The 13,404-nt window shown below is 39.5% G+C and overlaps 2 protein-coding genes across 6 annotated transcripts in view; one reads left to right on the top strand and one right to left on the bottom strand.

The window, feature by feature from the left end:
• Window positions 1-702: 702 nt before the first annotated feature.
• Window positions 703-10,540, bottom strand: LOC126395633 (MOB kinase activator 1B). The gene is made up of 6 exons (XM_050053245.1): window positions 10,228-10,540; window positions 8,724-8,890; window positions 6,190-6,283; window positions 5,288-5,421; window positions 2,953-3,116; window positions 703-2,828 (listed from the first exon to the last, which is right to left on the bottom strand). The coding sequence occupies exons 1-6, from the start codon at window positions 10,239-10,241 to the stop codon at window positions 2,751-2,753; spliced, it is 651 nt and encodes a 216-aa protein (XP_049909202.1). The 5' UTR covers window positions 10,242-10,540; the 3' UTR covers window positions 703-2,750.
• Window positions 10,541-13,171: 2,631 nt separating this feature from the next.
• Window positions 13,172-13,404, top strand: part of tnpo1 (transportin 1) — a 29,423-nt gene continuing 29,190 nt past the window's right edge. Inside the window, exon 1 of one of the 5 annotated variants that reach the window (XM_050052897.1) lies at window positions 13,172-13,322. The gene's annotated coding sequence lies outside the window, so the exon portion shown is untranslated. The remainder of the gene's footprint in view (window positions 13,323-13,404) is intronic. The other 4 variants (XM_050052894.1, XM_050052896.1, XM_050052893.1 and 1 more) reach the window with 4 other exon arrangements.

The following is a 13,404-nucleotide window of genomic DNA, read 5'->3' as shown; positions in this document are numbered from 1 at the left end:
ACTCCACCAGTCACCAGGGAGGCTCCAGGAAAAATATTTGTAGCTTCAGGCAGGGTACAAAAAACAAAACAAAACAAAACAAAACAAGTCACATCTCAGCCACCTCCTTCTCTGATAGGTAAAGAACAGTCCCTTAATAAGAACTATCAATATAGTAGAAATATGAAAAAGCATAAAATGAAAACATTGTACTCAAGTATCTCAAAATTGTACATTATTTGAGTAAATGTATTAAGTTGCTTTCCACCACCACATTTGCCTAAGTCAAAGTACAAACTCCAAAAATGATAAATACTCTACCACAAGTAAAGTCACCTACTGACAATGTTAGTTAAGTAAATGTACATAAGTATTGGCAAAAAGAGTACCATGAGTCAAAGTACTCATTATCCAGAATAAGTTACATTATTATTGGTGATGCATAAACATTTAAGAAGCACTTTAATGGTGTAGTTGGCTGAAGTGGATCTAATTATAACTGCTTTAAATACTTTGGGTCATTTAATGTAGAACAGTGCATTACATTTTATCAATGAGTTCAGTGTTTTGTATGTAAAATGTGCAACAGTAACCATGGTTGTGAAGTAAATGGAGCTGAGCAGAAAGTATGATATTCCCCTTGAAAAAGCACTATAAAGAAGTGAATAAAAAAACAAGTGAAGTAAGCACTGAGTTCACACACCATTGTAAACATACAATTCATTCAAAGAGTCAAGACCACCTTTATTTGTCTTGTAAACAGCATAAATCAATTCAGTAGCATTGAAAACCCCTACCAAGCCATTATTTACAAACATGTCATCAATTATTACAGTCCAGGAGGAAAAAAACTGTAGGCAAAAGGCTATGTTATGGGCATTTCATAAGGATGAGATGCTTTCAGGATGACTGATTTTCTATTACATTTTTAGATTATCTGGTGAGCAGTAACATTCATAATAGTTTGCTAAGGAGATGGAAAAAAGATACTCAACGGTTAAAAACAAACAAGATTTTAATATCCAAATGAGGGGAAAAGGGAAGCAGCCTCTAAAAAGACTCAATGCATTCTTGAAACCAAAAGCTACCACTCCATGCTCGTGTTATCTTTAAGTAAGGTTTAACCCTCAGTATTTACATGTGTGCATTGAAGTATTACACCTCTCTGACAAATTATATATAAAGATATATAAAATGTTCATCTCACTGTTTTTGAAACCAGACCTGAAAGAGAATTCTGTTTCTATCATACACCAGAATTTAATCAATAGAAAGGAAAATGAATATCAGATAATGTATGAATGAGCCAACTGGTAACCCTTTTAGTGTTGTGTCAATCATTGCATAGTAAACTACACTTTGAGATTAGGGAGGGGTTCATGCATCTGCTGTTTGAAGCACAGCAACAAACAACTCAGACCATACAAAAGCATAAGAAATCTCACTTGTGCCCAAGAGCCAATTTCAGAGGAGGGTTAAGCAATTCAACATTCATTTGGGGAAATAGAAGGGAGGAAATAAACTATGATCAGTCACATGATACAGCTTCTCACAAAGCACAGTCTATGCAGAATAAACATTCAGGCAAAAGAGGTCAGGAAAATTGTTCAAAGTGCTTTATGGCTAGTGAGATAACAAGGGATGCAGTATAATCCAATTCAAAATGCCTGTAGTTTTTTAACAGTGGAGGATGTAGCTTTAAACACAGGTCTCTACTTCTATTTGAGGACATTTATATACAATTTAAGGTTTTAGATCCCTTGAAGACTTTTCCTAAAATTTCTACTTCAAGTTTTAAGGGGGGTTAAACTAATATACAGGAACATGTCACTAGGAAAAGCTAAAAGTTTAATTTTCAGTCCCTGCTACAACATGACAATATTCTAGCCTCACTTCTATGTCCCTCAACACATTCATTTATCATAACCTGCACAGAACACTTGGTAAAGAGACTTTCTAACTAAATAAGGACAAGGTTGGTGCGGGGTTTAGGTAACAGAAAATAATGTTTTAACCAAGTTACAGTACAAACAGAAAAGAAGTGTAAGAGGGAATTAAAAAGCAAAGAAACTTAAAGAGGAGGTGGCGTAAATTTAATGCTTTGTCAATCAAGTCAGTGGTATATGGCCTTTATCTTCTTACAGCTCTCTGTTGATATAGGGCGATTATGAGCCATGCTAGGCACTTAGGATTCTTTTGTATTGACAGATGTGGGCTCTTACAGATGTGAAAAGTAGCAAACCGCAACCCAGATCCTTCTATGTAGATAAATGAGTAAAATAACTAGCTACTGCGGTGAAATTGGCTTTAAAGGCTGGCTTAAAATCTCGCCATAACACCAACAAAGCCTTCCTATTATCATACAGCAATGTACTCTTCCCTGCAGGTGAGTTAGAAATGGGAATCTAAGAGCCTCGTGTTGCCATAAATCCAAGTGGAAAAAAAAAAATCTGTGCAGTATAATAGAAAACTAATTAACATATATCTATATTATCCTAAATGTAAGCCATGACTGAACACTGGGGATCTTTCCATACAGCTAAAATCATTTTCTCCAATATGTTAATCTGTGGTTTGTTCAATTAAGTGTGTAATCCCTGATAGCATTAGTCCTGGTGCCTTAAACCTATTAAGACCCTTCCTTCTTCCTGGCCTTATTAAAAACATTTCCCCAAATGGAAATATAGTATATACTGCATACATACAGCCAGGGTGGGGTGGGTATCTGTGCAAAAACTAGAAGACCAATAAAATAAGGATTATATGGCTGTTTATCTATCCTTGGTTGTCAGTTTTTCAATCAGCTCCTGAAGTGGCACCAACTCTTTCCTGTCAATGAGGTTGAACTCCTGAAAAAGACAACAGGTAAGGGAGCAAACATTATTACATTATCCGCAGTATGCTACATTTCTTATTGCTAATATACAACTCAAGTGATTAATACGCATAAGTCAATATTCAAATGTTCTTTACCTGAACAAAAAAGATGAAGTGTTTGAACGACGTGTTGAGGTGAGCCTCCTCTTGCAGCTGCATGACAGAGTCAAAGTGCTGGTGGTAGATGTGAGCGTAGACTCTGAACAGGCGCTTCAGAATGGTCTTCGCCACTGACATAAAGTTTCGCTTGAAGGGGACACCTTGGGAACAAGAGGGCAAGAGAGAAGAGTGGTTATTCAGATTCTGTTTAAACATACAACAAAAAAGCCCTGCGTACCACTGCTGATTGCGCTAGGTCTCACTTTCTGCTTTCTCCAGTGCTAAAACAAAGTGTACAGATACAGTAGGTCTGGCTATGTGAGACTAGCGTTAGGTTGACCTGTGAAAGAGCAACGCACATCAAGATGGCTAATATTGATGGGAGCAAGGAGAGAGAGGAAACATTGGAAAGATTTAGTCAGGCCCAGACTCAGATGAGGAATCTGCTGTGCACCAAAATCGGCAACTATCAGAGTACCAGAATGCTAAGTGTAGTTAGCATCTTTTATTTGTTTATGTTGTTGGTTAGCTTGTTAGCCTGTAAACGGCAATGGCTGAAACAGCATTTATAACCAAAACCTAAACAGTCTACCATGTTTGCTGTCAAAACTTTAATTTAATGCAAACTCTGCTCTCTGTACTGACAAGTCTGCTCCGCACTGGAGGTTTTAGGTTTCTTTCCCAGTGATGTGTCCAAGTCTGTAACCCCATTGATATGCATTTCCTGTGTTAGACAGCGACTGGCTTTGTTATTAGTGACGTACCTAATCTAGCTCTCCAGGTGTACTTTTGAATGTACACTTTTAGCAAAGTGCACAGACATGGCCCCTTCAATAGAGGACTGTAAAAACACCTCTCTAGTGACAAACAAGAGAAAATGTCTTAATATACATATATTTAACAAACTGCTTGGTTTCTTGAGGCATATCTTAAACAGAAAAAAATGCAATGGGAGGTTTAGTAGCTTGAAAAGCTGACACAATCAATCCCTCAAACTGTGCATGACTTTCTTCTATTATCTGCTGCTACAAATCTCAATAAGCCCCAAAAGCTCAGAGCAATGAAAGCAGATACAGCTACAGTGTGTTCTCGGGATTGCAAATGTCTTTACAGGCAGGCAGGCCGCAACATGATTTAAAGGGAAGTGCAAACAATCATGAGTGCAACCCAGAACCACCGCATGGTGAACAACACGTTCATCTGCAGTTAGGAAATGCTGATGTTGTTTCAACAGCACTGCTCTCTACACCAGTGATGGGTTGTGCAGTTCTTCTTTGATTAAGTGAACAGTTGGCGAGTACAGGAACCTGGTGGAGAGCTTCTTCCTTCAGTGTACGGCGCGCTACAGACCTATGGTACTTACTCAGCATCAATTATTCAAAACCAGCTGGTGACCAACAGGACAAGGAGTTCCTGATTAAAGCAACCACCTTCACACTCTTCTAAGTAGTTAACTTTTTCATGTGGACACCAAACTCAACTATTCCACAAATATTAGTCACTCACAGATTAGAGGGTAGTGTTAGTCCCGATGAGGTCAAAAATATCAAAAGGTACCCTGTGGAGCTTTTGATAACTTGTGGCACAATGAAGAGAGTCCCTGCTTTATCTGAGATAGTGAGAGGCTTTGGAGTCCTCCTGATACAAAACTGATACCAGCAATAGATCGATCTGGTGGTCGTGGAAAATTAAGAAAATTCTGTCACTCCTCCTCACATCTTTAGTCATAGGCTTCTTCCACTGAGATGCACTGAGGGATAGATGAGACATGTATTTGTGCTGGCTGCCTTCCAACTCCATTAAGCCTCCACCCTAGACAGCACAAGCTTCTGCTAGTTGGGAGAGCTGCGTTGCTATGGCCTGCTTCAAAGTCAACTCGAGAACTCCTGAATACATTCATCTGGAGGTATTTGTAAAACTTGTCATGACTAGATATGTAAATAAGCAAACAGACAACATTTACATGTGCTTTGCTATTGACAACTTAGATAATCTCCTAAGGACGTTCAATCCATCCAAATATGTAATACTTTCTCCCTTAGCGAAGTTTAAACAGTTTTTATACACGTGTGATTTACATTTCATTTATTTTAAGATCCATTCATTTTGCATGGCAGGTAAAATTTGACATAAAAGGTGTAACCCATTTGTGCACTACAGAGCCCTTTTTTTCTAACACAAGACAGACTTTGAGTTTAACGATTAGCCCACACCTAATGACTGGACATAACAGGACATTCTGTGTGCACTAATAGAAACTACAGTAACATATCAACCCCACACAAAGAAAAGATGGCTTTGACAGGATAGAGAAAACAGACATAAAACATACCGATCTTTGAAGGGAAAAGTGTCTCATCATCAAGCTGGTCCTGCACCCAGGTCATGAGGTAATCAATGTACTTGGGAGCAGAGCATTTGATGGGCTTCTTGATGTTGGTCCCATCTGCCCAATGGTACTCATACCTGCAGGAAGTATAGAGGATTCCATGTGGGTTCACACTTCATTCACTGCTGACATCATTTAATGTACAACAACATGGTATTTGATTTTATTTTCACTACCCCATTTCCAAAAAGCTGTCACCAGACACTTTGTTCTCATGTGCAGAAGCCAATCTAAATCTTGTGAGCTCAGTTTCCATACAACATGCTGCTGAGCCTGGCAGCAGGAGGCCAGACCAATGACGAAGGGGCCTATGGCAGGTGTTTTACACAACCCTACCCTACACACTGTTGAGCCAAGGCCCCCAGGAAGTGTGCTTGGCTTTGAAAGCAGTTTTTTCAGTGGCCAAAAATTGGAATTACGCCCGTCACCTGATGCTCTGTGGGCCAAAATAATTTTTCCCACAGCCTTACATGGCAGTGGCTGACAGAATTTGACACATTCGATTCCAATAACATTTGGAAAGTCTGAAAGAGACACAAAATTTATTTATTTTAAGCTAGCGGAGCACTAAACCGAAAGTCTCTAGCACATCTGCTCTATGGGTCACACAGTGCAGAAGCAGTGCCAATCATCCAGGTCATTTTATATGTGGCACTGGAACTTCTCTGGCTTCATACACCACTGACAAACTTTCATAGGAATGAACAAGGCCCCACCTCCGACACAATATCCAGTTCTCTTTATACACCCATGGTGAAGTCTTGACAGACCAAGATGAGTGAAGCAAAGCTCATGAGCTGGTTTTATGAGACTGCAAACTTACAGAGCAACAATGTCAAACTTACTTAGGACCAGCAGACATGACTGGACAGCTTTCCTCTGTGCAAAAATCTGTGATGGTGCCGTACAGCATGTTGATCTGGTTGAAGAAATCCACAGCTGAAAAAAAGGAAACATATTCAAATCAAGCACACATGAGATCAAATACCTTGTGTGCCAGCACAAACAGCTGGCATCGAGTTTCCCCGCGGCCCTTTACCCACCCTACTTCACTGCCCCAGTCCAAACTGTAGACCAGTGCACACTCCAGTTATCTGGAACAAATTGCGTTATCGCTCATTCCCAGGGGCACAGAGCCAACTTTGGCTTTCCATCAGTTGGACAGATCCATTTAAAGTGTTGGCAGCATTAGCTTTGGTGCTCCATTTGCTAACCTCACAGGAAAGATACATATTGAACAGCTGATGTGTGAGGTCCTGTTTAAGGAGAGACCAGCTCCCTCTTATGTTTGATTGAGTTTAATCAGTCTCCAAAGACAGATGTTTTCATCCATAGCGTTTGTTTTCATAGGCGGGTCAAAGCTTGATAATAACTTAACATATTCTATAAATACATATTTGACACTTTTGATTTCAGTGCCTTCAACACAGTTCTGGTCAGGACAGAGCTGAGAGCCCTCCCAACTGAATAATCTAGAATAATGCATGTTTCAAGGCAATACCGAACTAATCTCTTATTAAACTTTTTCATGTCCTGTCATGCCACAAAGTACTTGTAGGCAACGGGAAAAATATAAAGAAATCATGTATGTCAGGTAGGTCTGCACTCAACTGGTCAACATGTTGATTTGGCCATGACAGATTCTCATAGAACCAAGACTGACATAGGGGTGTATGTTGAAAATCAGAGATGCTCAGGTGATACAGAATAAACTGCTAGAGTTGTTCCATCAAATTAAAGAGAAAACCACTGATGGCCTACTGGTGAGGATGTACACCATTTAACTTTTCCAGTTTGATCCTGCATGGGGGCATGCTGCATGTCATAACTGTCAAAAAAGTAAATAAACTTAAAGTCTCTTTCTCACGCTACTATCACTACGCAATGCATTTAGTGAACTTAGTAAACTGTTTCTTGTGAACAGAGATCACGAGGAAAAGTCATATAAACTTGGTGGTTGGAGAAGTTATCGCTCACAGCTGTTTTATTCTAACTTCCCTTAATTGTGCAAGTTAAAACAACTCATGTAGCGCTGACTAACATCCATCCATTTCCACTGACCCTTTATGAAACCGGAGACTACAAGTGTTGCAATAATGACATAGCTAAGCCACCTCTCAGGCACATTTAAAGGTTCAGTGTGTAGGATTTAGAGGGATATAGTGGCAGAAATGGAATATAATAAGTACATTGTGTTTAGTACATAAAAACCTTAAAATAAGAATTGTGCTTTGTTACCGTAGAATGAGTCATTTATATCTACACAGGGAACTGGTCCTTGTTTATGAAGTCCCCCATATTTCTACAGTAGCCCAGAACACACAAACCAAACACTGGTTCTAGGCTGGGCTATTTGCGTTTTTGCGTTGGCCACTGTAGTTAGTAGCCCTAAGCAGCGGCAGAAAAGCACTGTTTTTTTAACCTCTTGTATTCATGCTGTCCATTTGTTTTGGGGAGGATGAGAACTCTGTGGATAATTCCACTCCCTGTAAAAACCTCCTGAACAATGAACACTGAAGGAATCCTAAAGGGAGGAGTTTCAGCTTGTTGCAATCTGCAATCCTCACCGCTAGATAGATGCCACTCAACCCTACAGTGTTCCCTCAACAAAGCTAGAAAATGCGTCAACTTGTTGATGCATGAGATTTGCTGCTTACATTGTGTAAAAACAGTGGATAATTACACTCTGCCTACTTTAGCATTCATGTTTTTTCTGCCACAAAGGGCTCAAAAATGCCCTCTTTACTTTTGAAAAACCATGCAGCGCAATCCAAGCAAATCCATTAACTTCAGGAGATTCAAATGACAAAAAAATCTAATTTAATGATACATTCACATCCCTATTTAGTGATGTGCATTACACCAGTGTAAAAAAAGATCACATTAAAAATTCAAGTCCTTATCACTTTACCTTATGCTTTAATTAAAGGACTTTAAATAAAAGCTCATTTCAGCTGTTAACATTATGATACTCTGAACATCTCCAACCATAAAGGCACTCTGAGGCGAGAGGAAATTATGCTTCTGCCCACCAGCCATTTGTCTCAATTTAGAGGAAAGTAAACAAGGCTCTCACAGCACAGACAATAACGTCTATTTAACATTCACAGTGGTTTTTCCAGCATGAATGCGCATGGTCTTTAGAGGGAATGCCAAGATCTTACACCCTGATAGTTCACTCTCAACTGATTCTTGATGTAGACTAATTGCGGTTTCAGGAACAGGACTATGGAGAAGAATGCAAATATAGAAACTAAGAGGAGAGTGACAGATAAAAGACTAAAAAAGGGTGTGTGAAGGTCAAGTCACTCTGCCAGAAACCCAAATCTACAAAGGGTGTCTCAAGGAGGGGGGAGAGAAAGGTAAAACTAGTGCTTACTGTTGACTGCGACCCACTCATTTAAGTCTTCACCCTCGGGCAACATGACTGCCATGCGCAGGTTTCCACTTCCTAGTGTAGCCTCTGCATGTTTCAACAGCTCGTACTGATGAGAACCCTCCGGGATGTTCTTCTTGGGCTTGAACGTCTTGGCTGCACGGCTTGGACTGTGAGTCACATTTCAAAGAGGAAGACAAAGAGATTAAATAATAAGGAGGTAGTTAGATATGATGACAAATGTTGAGTTCACAGTGCTCCTGGGTGAGGGACTTTTGCTAACAAAAAAGTCAGGGTCTTCTAAAAAAAACATGACAAGAGTTGAGCTCTTGTTGACCTGATGTGTTTGGCAGAATCAGAGGGGGGGGACCAGAACAGTATGGCTCTCTGTGTGTGTAATGAGGCCATTTGGAGAGGTACTGTTTTCAATCGCTCTCACTGCTCCATTAAACAAGAATTCATCACAACATGGCAGGTCACACATTAAAATGTTTTTTCCTTTAATTACAGCATTAACATCCATTAAAACCAACCTATATCAAAATCATCACCTAAGATCATTTTATTAAATGTTAAATTTATTTTACTAGGGCAAGAGAAAACTGGCCGTTTGTTACAGAGCAGTGGTTAAACTACATTCCTAAGTCTTGAAGTAAAATGTTGTCCATGGCCTCTACTTCAGCTGGAATGTGCTTTTGATCGACTGTAACATTAATCATTAGGAATCAGGTGTATAGCTAATCAAATGTGTCTCTGCCTTCTAGTGCCTGATGGAAACTATGTTAATTAAACATTAAAGTAACCTTTTAATGATAATACAATATGGTGTAAAGGAAATTGAGGGTTTTTGTAATTAATTTGAAATGTTTAAAACTGGGATTTCGCATAAGTTTAGTAGCCTAACTTGGAGTAAAAATGAGTGACCTATCCGGTAGCTGCCTCTGAGAGCCTGAACCTCACTCATGTTCTTCCATTTAACCAACACTCACACCTTCACCAGATGGCGCATTTGATGTAACCCCTCCACCCTCTGATTTCATCCACAAACCGGCTTTTTGTGTAGTTGACTAAATATCACGACGCAGTCTTATTACTTTGATCAAATATTGGGCCACAGATTGATTTTTGCGTCCTGTCACATCAGGGCTGGATTAGCCCGTAGCAACAAAGTGTTCACACCAGCAAATATCCAGGCCAGACTGAGAACCCCTCTCAGTTAAAAAATTGCCCTGAGGTTGGTACAATGTGGCTTAAAGTTTTACGGCATAACGTAACACCAGTACAATGAATCTACTATCGGTGCCTGTGTTTGTTATCCTGACAAATATCAGGAAGCAATGTGAATCAAATCAGACATTCGGACGTGAGCCCAGCAAGTAGTCTTAGCCTATATTATGCTATCGCTAGCTAGCTAGCTAGCTGTGGAACGCTAACACCACTTGTATTTACTGAACGTAAAGCTACATGGCAAGGCAAAATAAGCATTTGTGACACAAATATTACTCACAAAAGAAAGGCCATGTTTCCTTGGACCGTAGAAAACCACCCTCTTTACAAAAAGCTAACAAGCAGAGTGGAGGGGCAGACTAACGGGATTGTTTGTCAAAACTCTCAAATCTCACACGTCCTCGGTTCTTCTCGGGCTTCTTAACGTGGTCCTAGTGAAAAATCCGATAGAGGTGTCACTGTGGCAGAACCCACTAACAGCGAATACACGATCGTATGAAAGAAATTACATAAATTTGATAGCCAAGCTGGTCCCCTGGATGCTGCTCTGTACGCTGAGAAGCAGCAGCGTACTGAATGTAATGCTAACTTCTTCATCTGACGTTCAGGGCAGAGCAGACACATTCCTGCCGTGTGCTGCCACCTAGTGGAACAAAATGATCAACACTAACATCAGGTGTTGGCCCACTAGTGCAGGCATGAGCACAGTGCTCTCCAACAATAATTAAGTTTCGAGGCAGAAATCCTAAATATTTCCAAAAAAATATTTATTACGACCAAAATCAAAATGTTTACTGCATCTACAAAATTTTCATAAGACTGATACATAATGTTAGGCTTGATGAATTTGTGTAATAAAATAGAAAACAATACAAACAAACGTCATAGAATTTTTCATGTATAAATAAATAAAATATAAATAAAATATACGTTGTTGTAATATTTTGCTATATATTGTTTTCATTTGTAATGTTGTCAGATTATTAATAAGAATGTCTATCTATATAATGTAAATAGAATATTGAATATCTACCTATATAGAATACTATTCTTCTCATGGCAAGTATTAGTGAGTGTTAGGGAGTGTCTGAGCCATGATTCAGGGTAGAACAAGGGGCATTCAAGAGTACATCAGGAAGATGGCCCCCCAGGATGACATGCTCAAAGAGTGCCTCAAGGGGCTGAAGATAGAGGATGAAGAGAAGGAAGAGGAAATATTGTGGAAGACTAAATCTCTTCCATGGGATGTACCATCAGCACATAGATGACATCGCTGACATAGAGTGGCTACAAAAGGCTGATCTGAAGGAAAGCACAGAAGCCTTGATCATGGCAGCACAAGAACAGGTCCGGAGCATCAGATCCATAGAGGAAGGGGTCTACCATAGCGAACAGGGCCCCTGGTGCATGCTGTGCAAAGAGGCCCCTGAGAAAGTCCAGCACAAAGTAACAGGATGTGAGATGCAAGCAAAAAGTAGACAAAAAAGGACAAAGGCTTTTACTGGTTGAATAAGACCCGAGATATTTACACTGCTAAACTGAATGGATAGGCCATGTAAAAAATGCATGAACTTCATATTGGCCTACATTTCAACCCCTGATTATATTGTAAATGGGGGAGTTCAATAAACCATTAACCTTTTTTTTAAACTCTGAAGTTGTTATAGATTTCTTTTCTTTTGTTTTTCAAAATGAAACAAACCCGATAGTCTATATAAACCTATAGTCTACACAAAGCCTATGGTAACCACACTGAGCTGATAGGGGCCACTTAAATGAAGACTCAGATGACAGCCAAATTCCATATCTCAGCAATTTATGAAAATATAAAAATATTAACCATAACCAACCATCCCAGAGAGGGGAATTGGGGAAAATGCACTCCTTGTACATTTAACAAAATTTTACCTTTCACTTTTGGGTTGGGCTCCAAAAAACTTGAACTGTATGAATATGAGAGTCTGAGGCTATCTGAAAACACCACCAGCCTCTTCAGCTAACAGCTAGATGCCTATCTCAAGCCATCATTCATCTTAAAATGACACCACCTGTGTTAACTAATGTTATGCAAGCTATCTGTTGAGTTCCCACAGAAATGTATAGTAGAAATAGTAGAAATGTGTCCAACTGTGCCACGCCATGATAAACTGTGTTTTTAAGTCAGGCTTTAAGTTTAGTTTGGGACTGTTCCTTACTTATGTTGGGGGAGGGGTGGTGCAAAAAGGGGAAGGCATGTCAAATCATTTTTAGGCGCTTGGGAGGAACTTATATTTTTCATTCTGGCTTAGGGGAGGGACATACAAATTTGAATGGTTGTATTTTGTAAATATTTGATGCTGATTTTTAAAGAAAACATGCTTTTGGAAGGCATGTGTTCTTTAAAAATCATAGCCAGAAACAGTAAAAACAGAAATTACTGTTGGATTTTAGAATTTCCAACGGTCCTTGGACGCATCATGTGCATCAAAGCTTCCATCAGGAAAAATAAATAAATAAATCTGATATAAATAATCTCATTTAAAATTTGGCCAAAAATAAACCGTTTGCGGAAAGGTCATTCATTTCCAGCCAGTCAATCAAGGAGGCTCACTGAAAAATATCTGTAGCTTTGGGAAGGGTAAAAAACAGACAAAAAAAACCCCAAAACAGACCTCAGTCGACTAGACTTGACATATCTGAAATGGCAGACTCAAAAAAATTCAGTAACAATCTGGCTCTGTATGGTGTTTTTTAGTCAGTTTCTGATTTATATTTTTGTAGAATTTTATTTTTTATAATTTGCAATCAAACTAATTATGGTTTTATATGGCGTTATTTAGAAAATGAAAATAATTAATTATGGAATAAAATATCACGAGCAGCCGCGAGGTGTCGCTGTTTTGCGTTTACTGAAATTTTAAACCAGCGGTCTTGAACACAACGGCGAAATCACGAAGGCTTAGAGACCCTTGCTGCCTTCAATTGCTGTCGGAAAAACCCCTACATATTTAGGCTGCCCTCCAAGCCTTTTTTTGTCCTTCACCGTTTCTCGTCTTTCTCACAGCCATCCACCCTGTCCCTCAAATAAATGTGTCTGGGTGTGCCAAAAATCCTTTGTAGATGTAGGTGTTAAAGAAATTATAAAAAAACAGAGTGCCTATTTGTGGTCACGGTTGGCTTAAACCCGCCTAGCACTAGGACCACTCAGCCGCGTGTCAGCTGACGAGGCAGCCAGATATATGCGTCGCGAGACTGTATGGCCATCAGCTTTTTCAGCTTGTTGCGAAAACGGATGTGCCCGCTGTAACAGGCCCATGTCTGAAAAAAACCCAGACAGACGGTCACACTTCAACAGCAAGTCAGCTTCACTCGGGTACGTCGGCTAAGTCAAGACAGGTAAAAGCATTTCTCTTTATAAAACGAGGTTATGTGTTTACACGACGTTTCATGAACGTGTTTTTGTCTCTTATGAGTGCGC

The sequence above is a fragment of the Epinephelus moara genome, chromosome 9 (assembly GCF_006386435.1).
Source record: "Epinephelus moara isolate mb chromosome 9, YSFRI_EMoa_1.0, whole genome shotgun sequence".
NCBI classification, from domain to species: Eukaryota; Metazoa; Chordata; class Actinopteri; order Perciformes; family Serranidae; genus Epinephelus; species Epinephelus moara.
The sequence above is the reverse complement of the archived record's forward strand: the minus strand, read 5'-3'. Positions and strand labels throughout refer to the sequence as shown.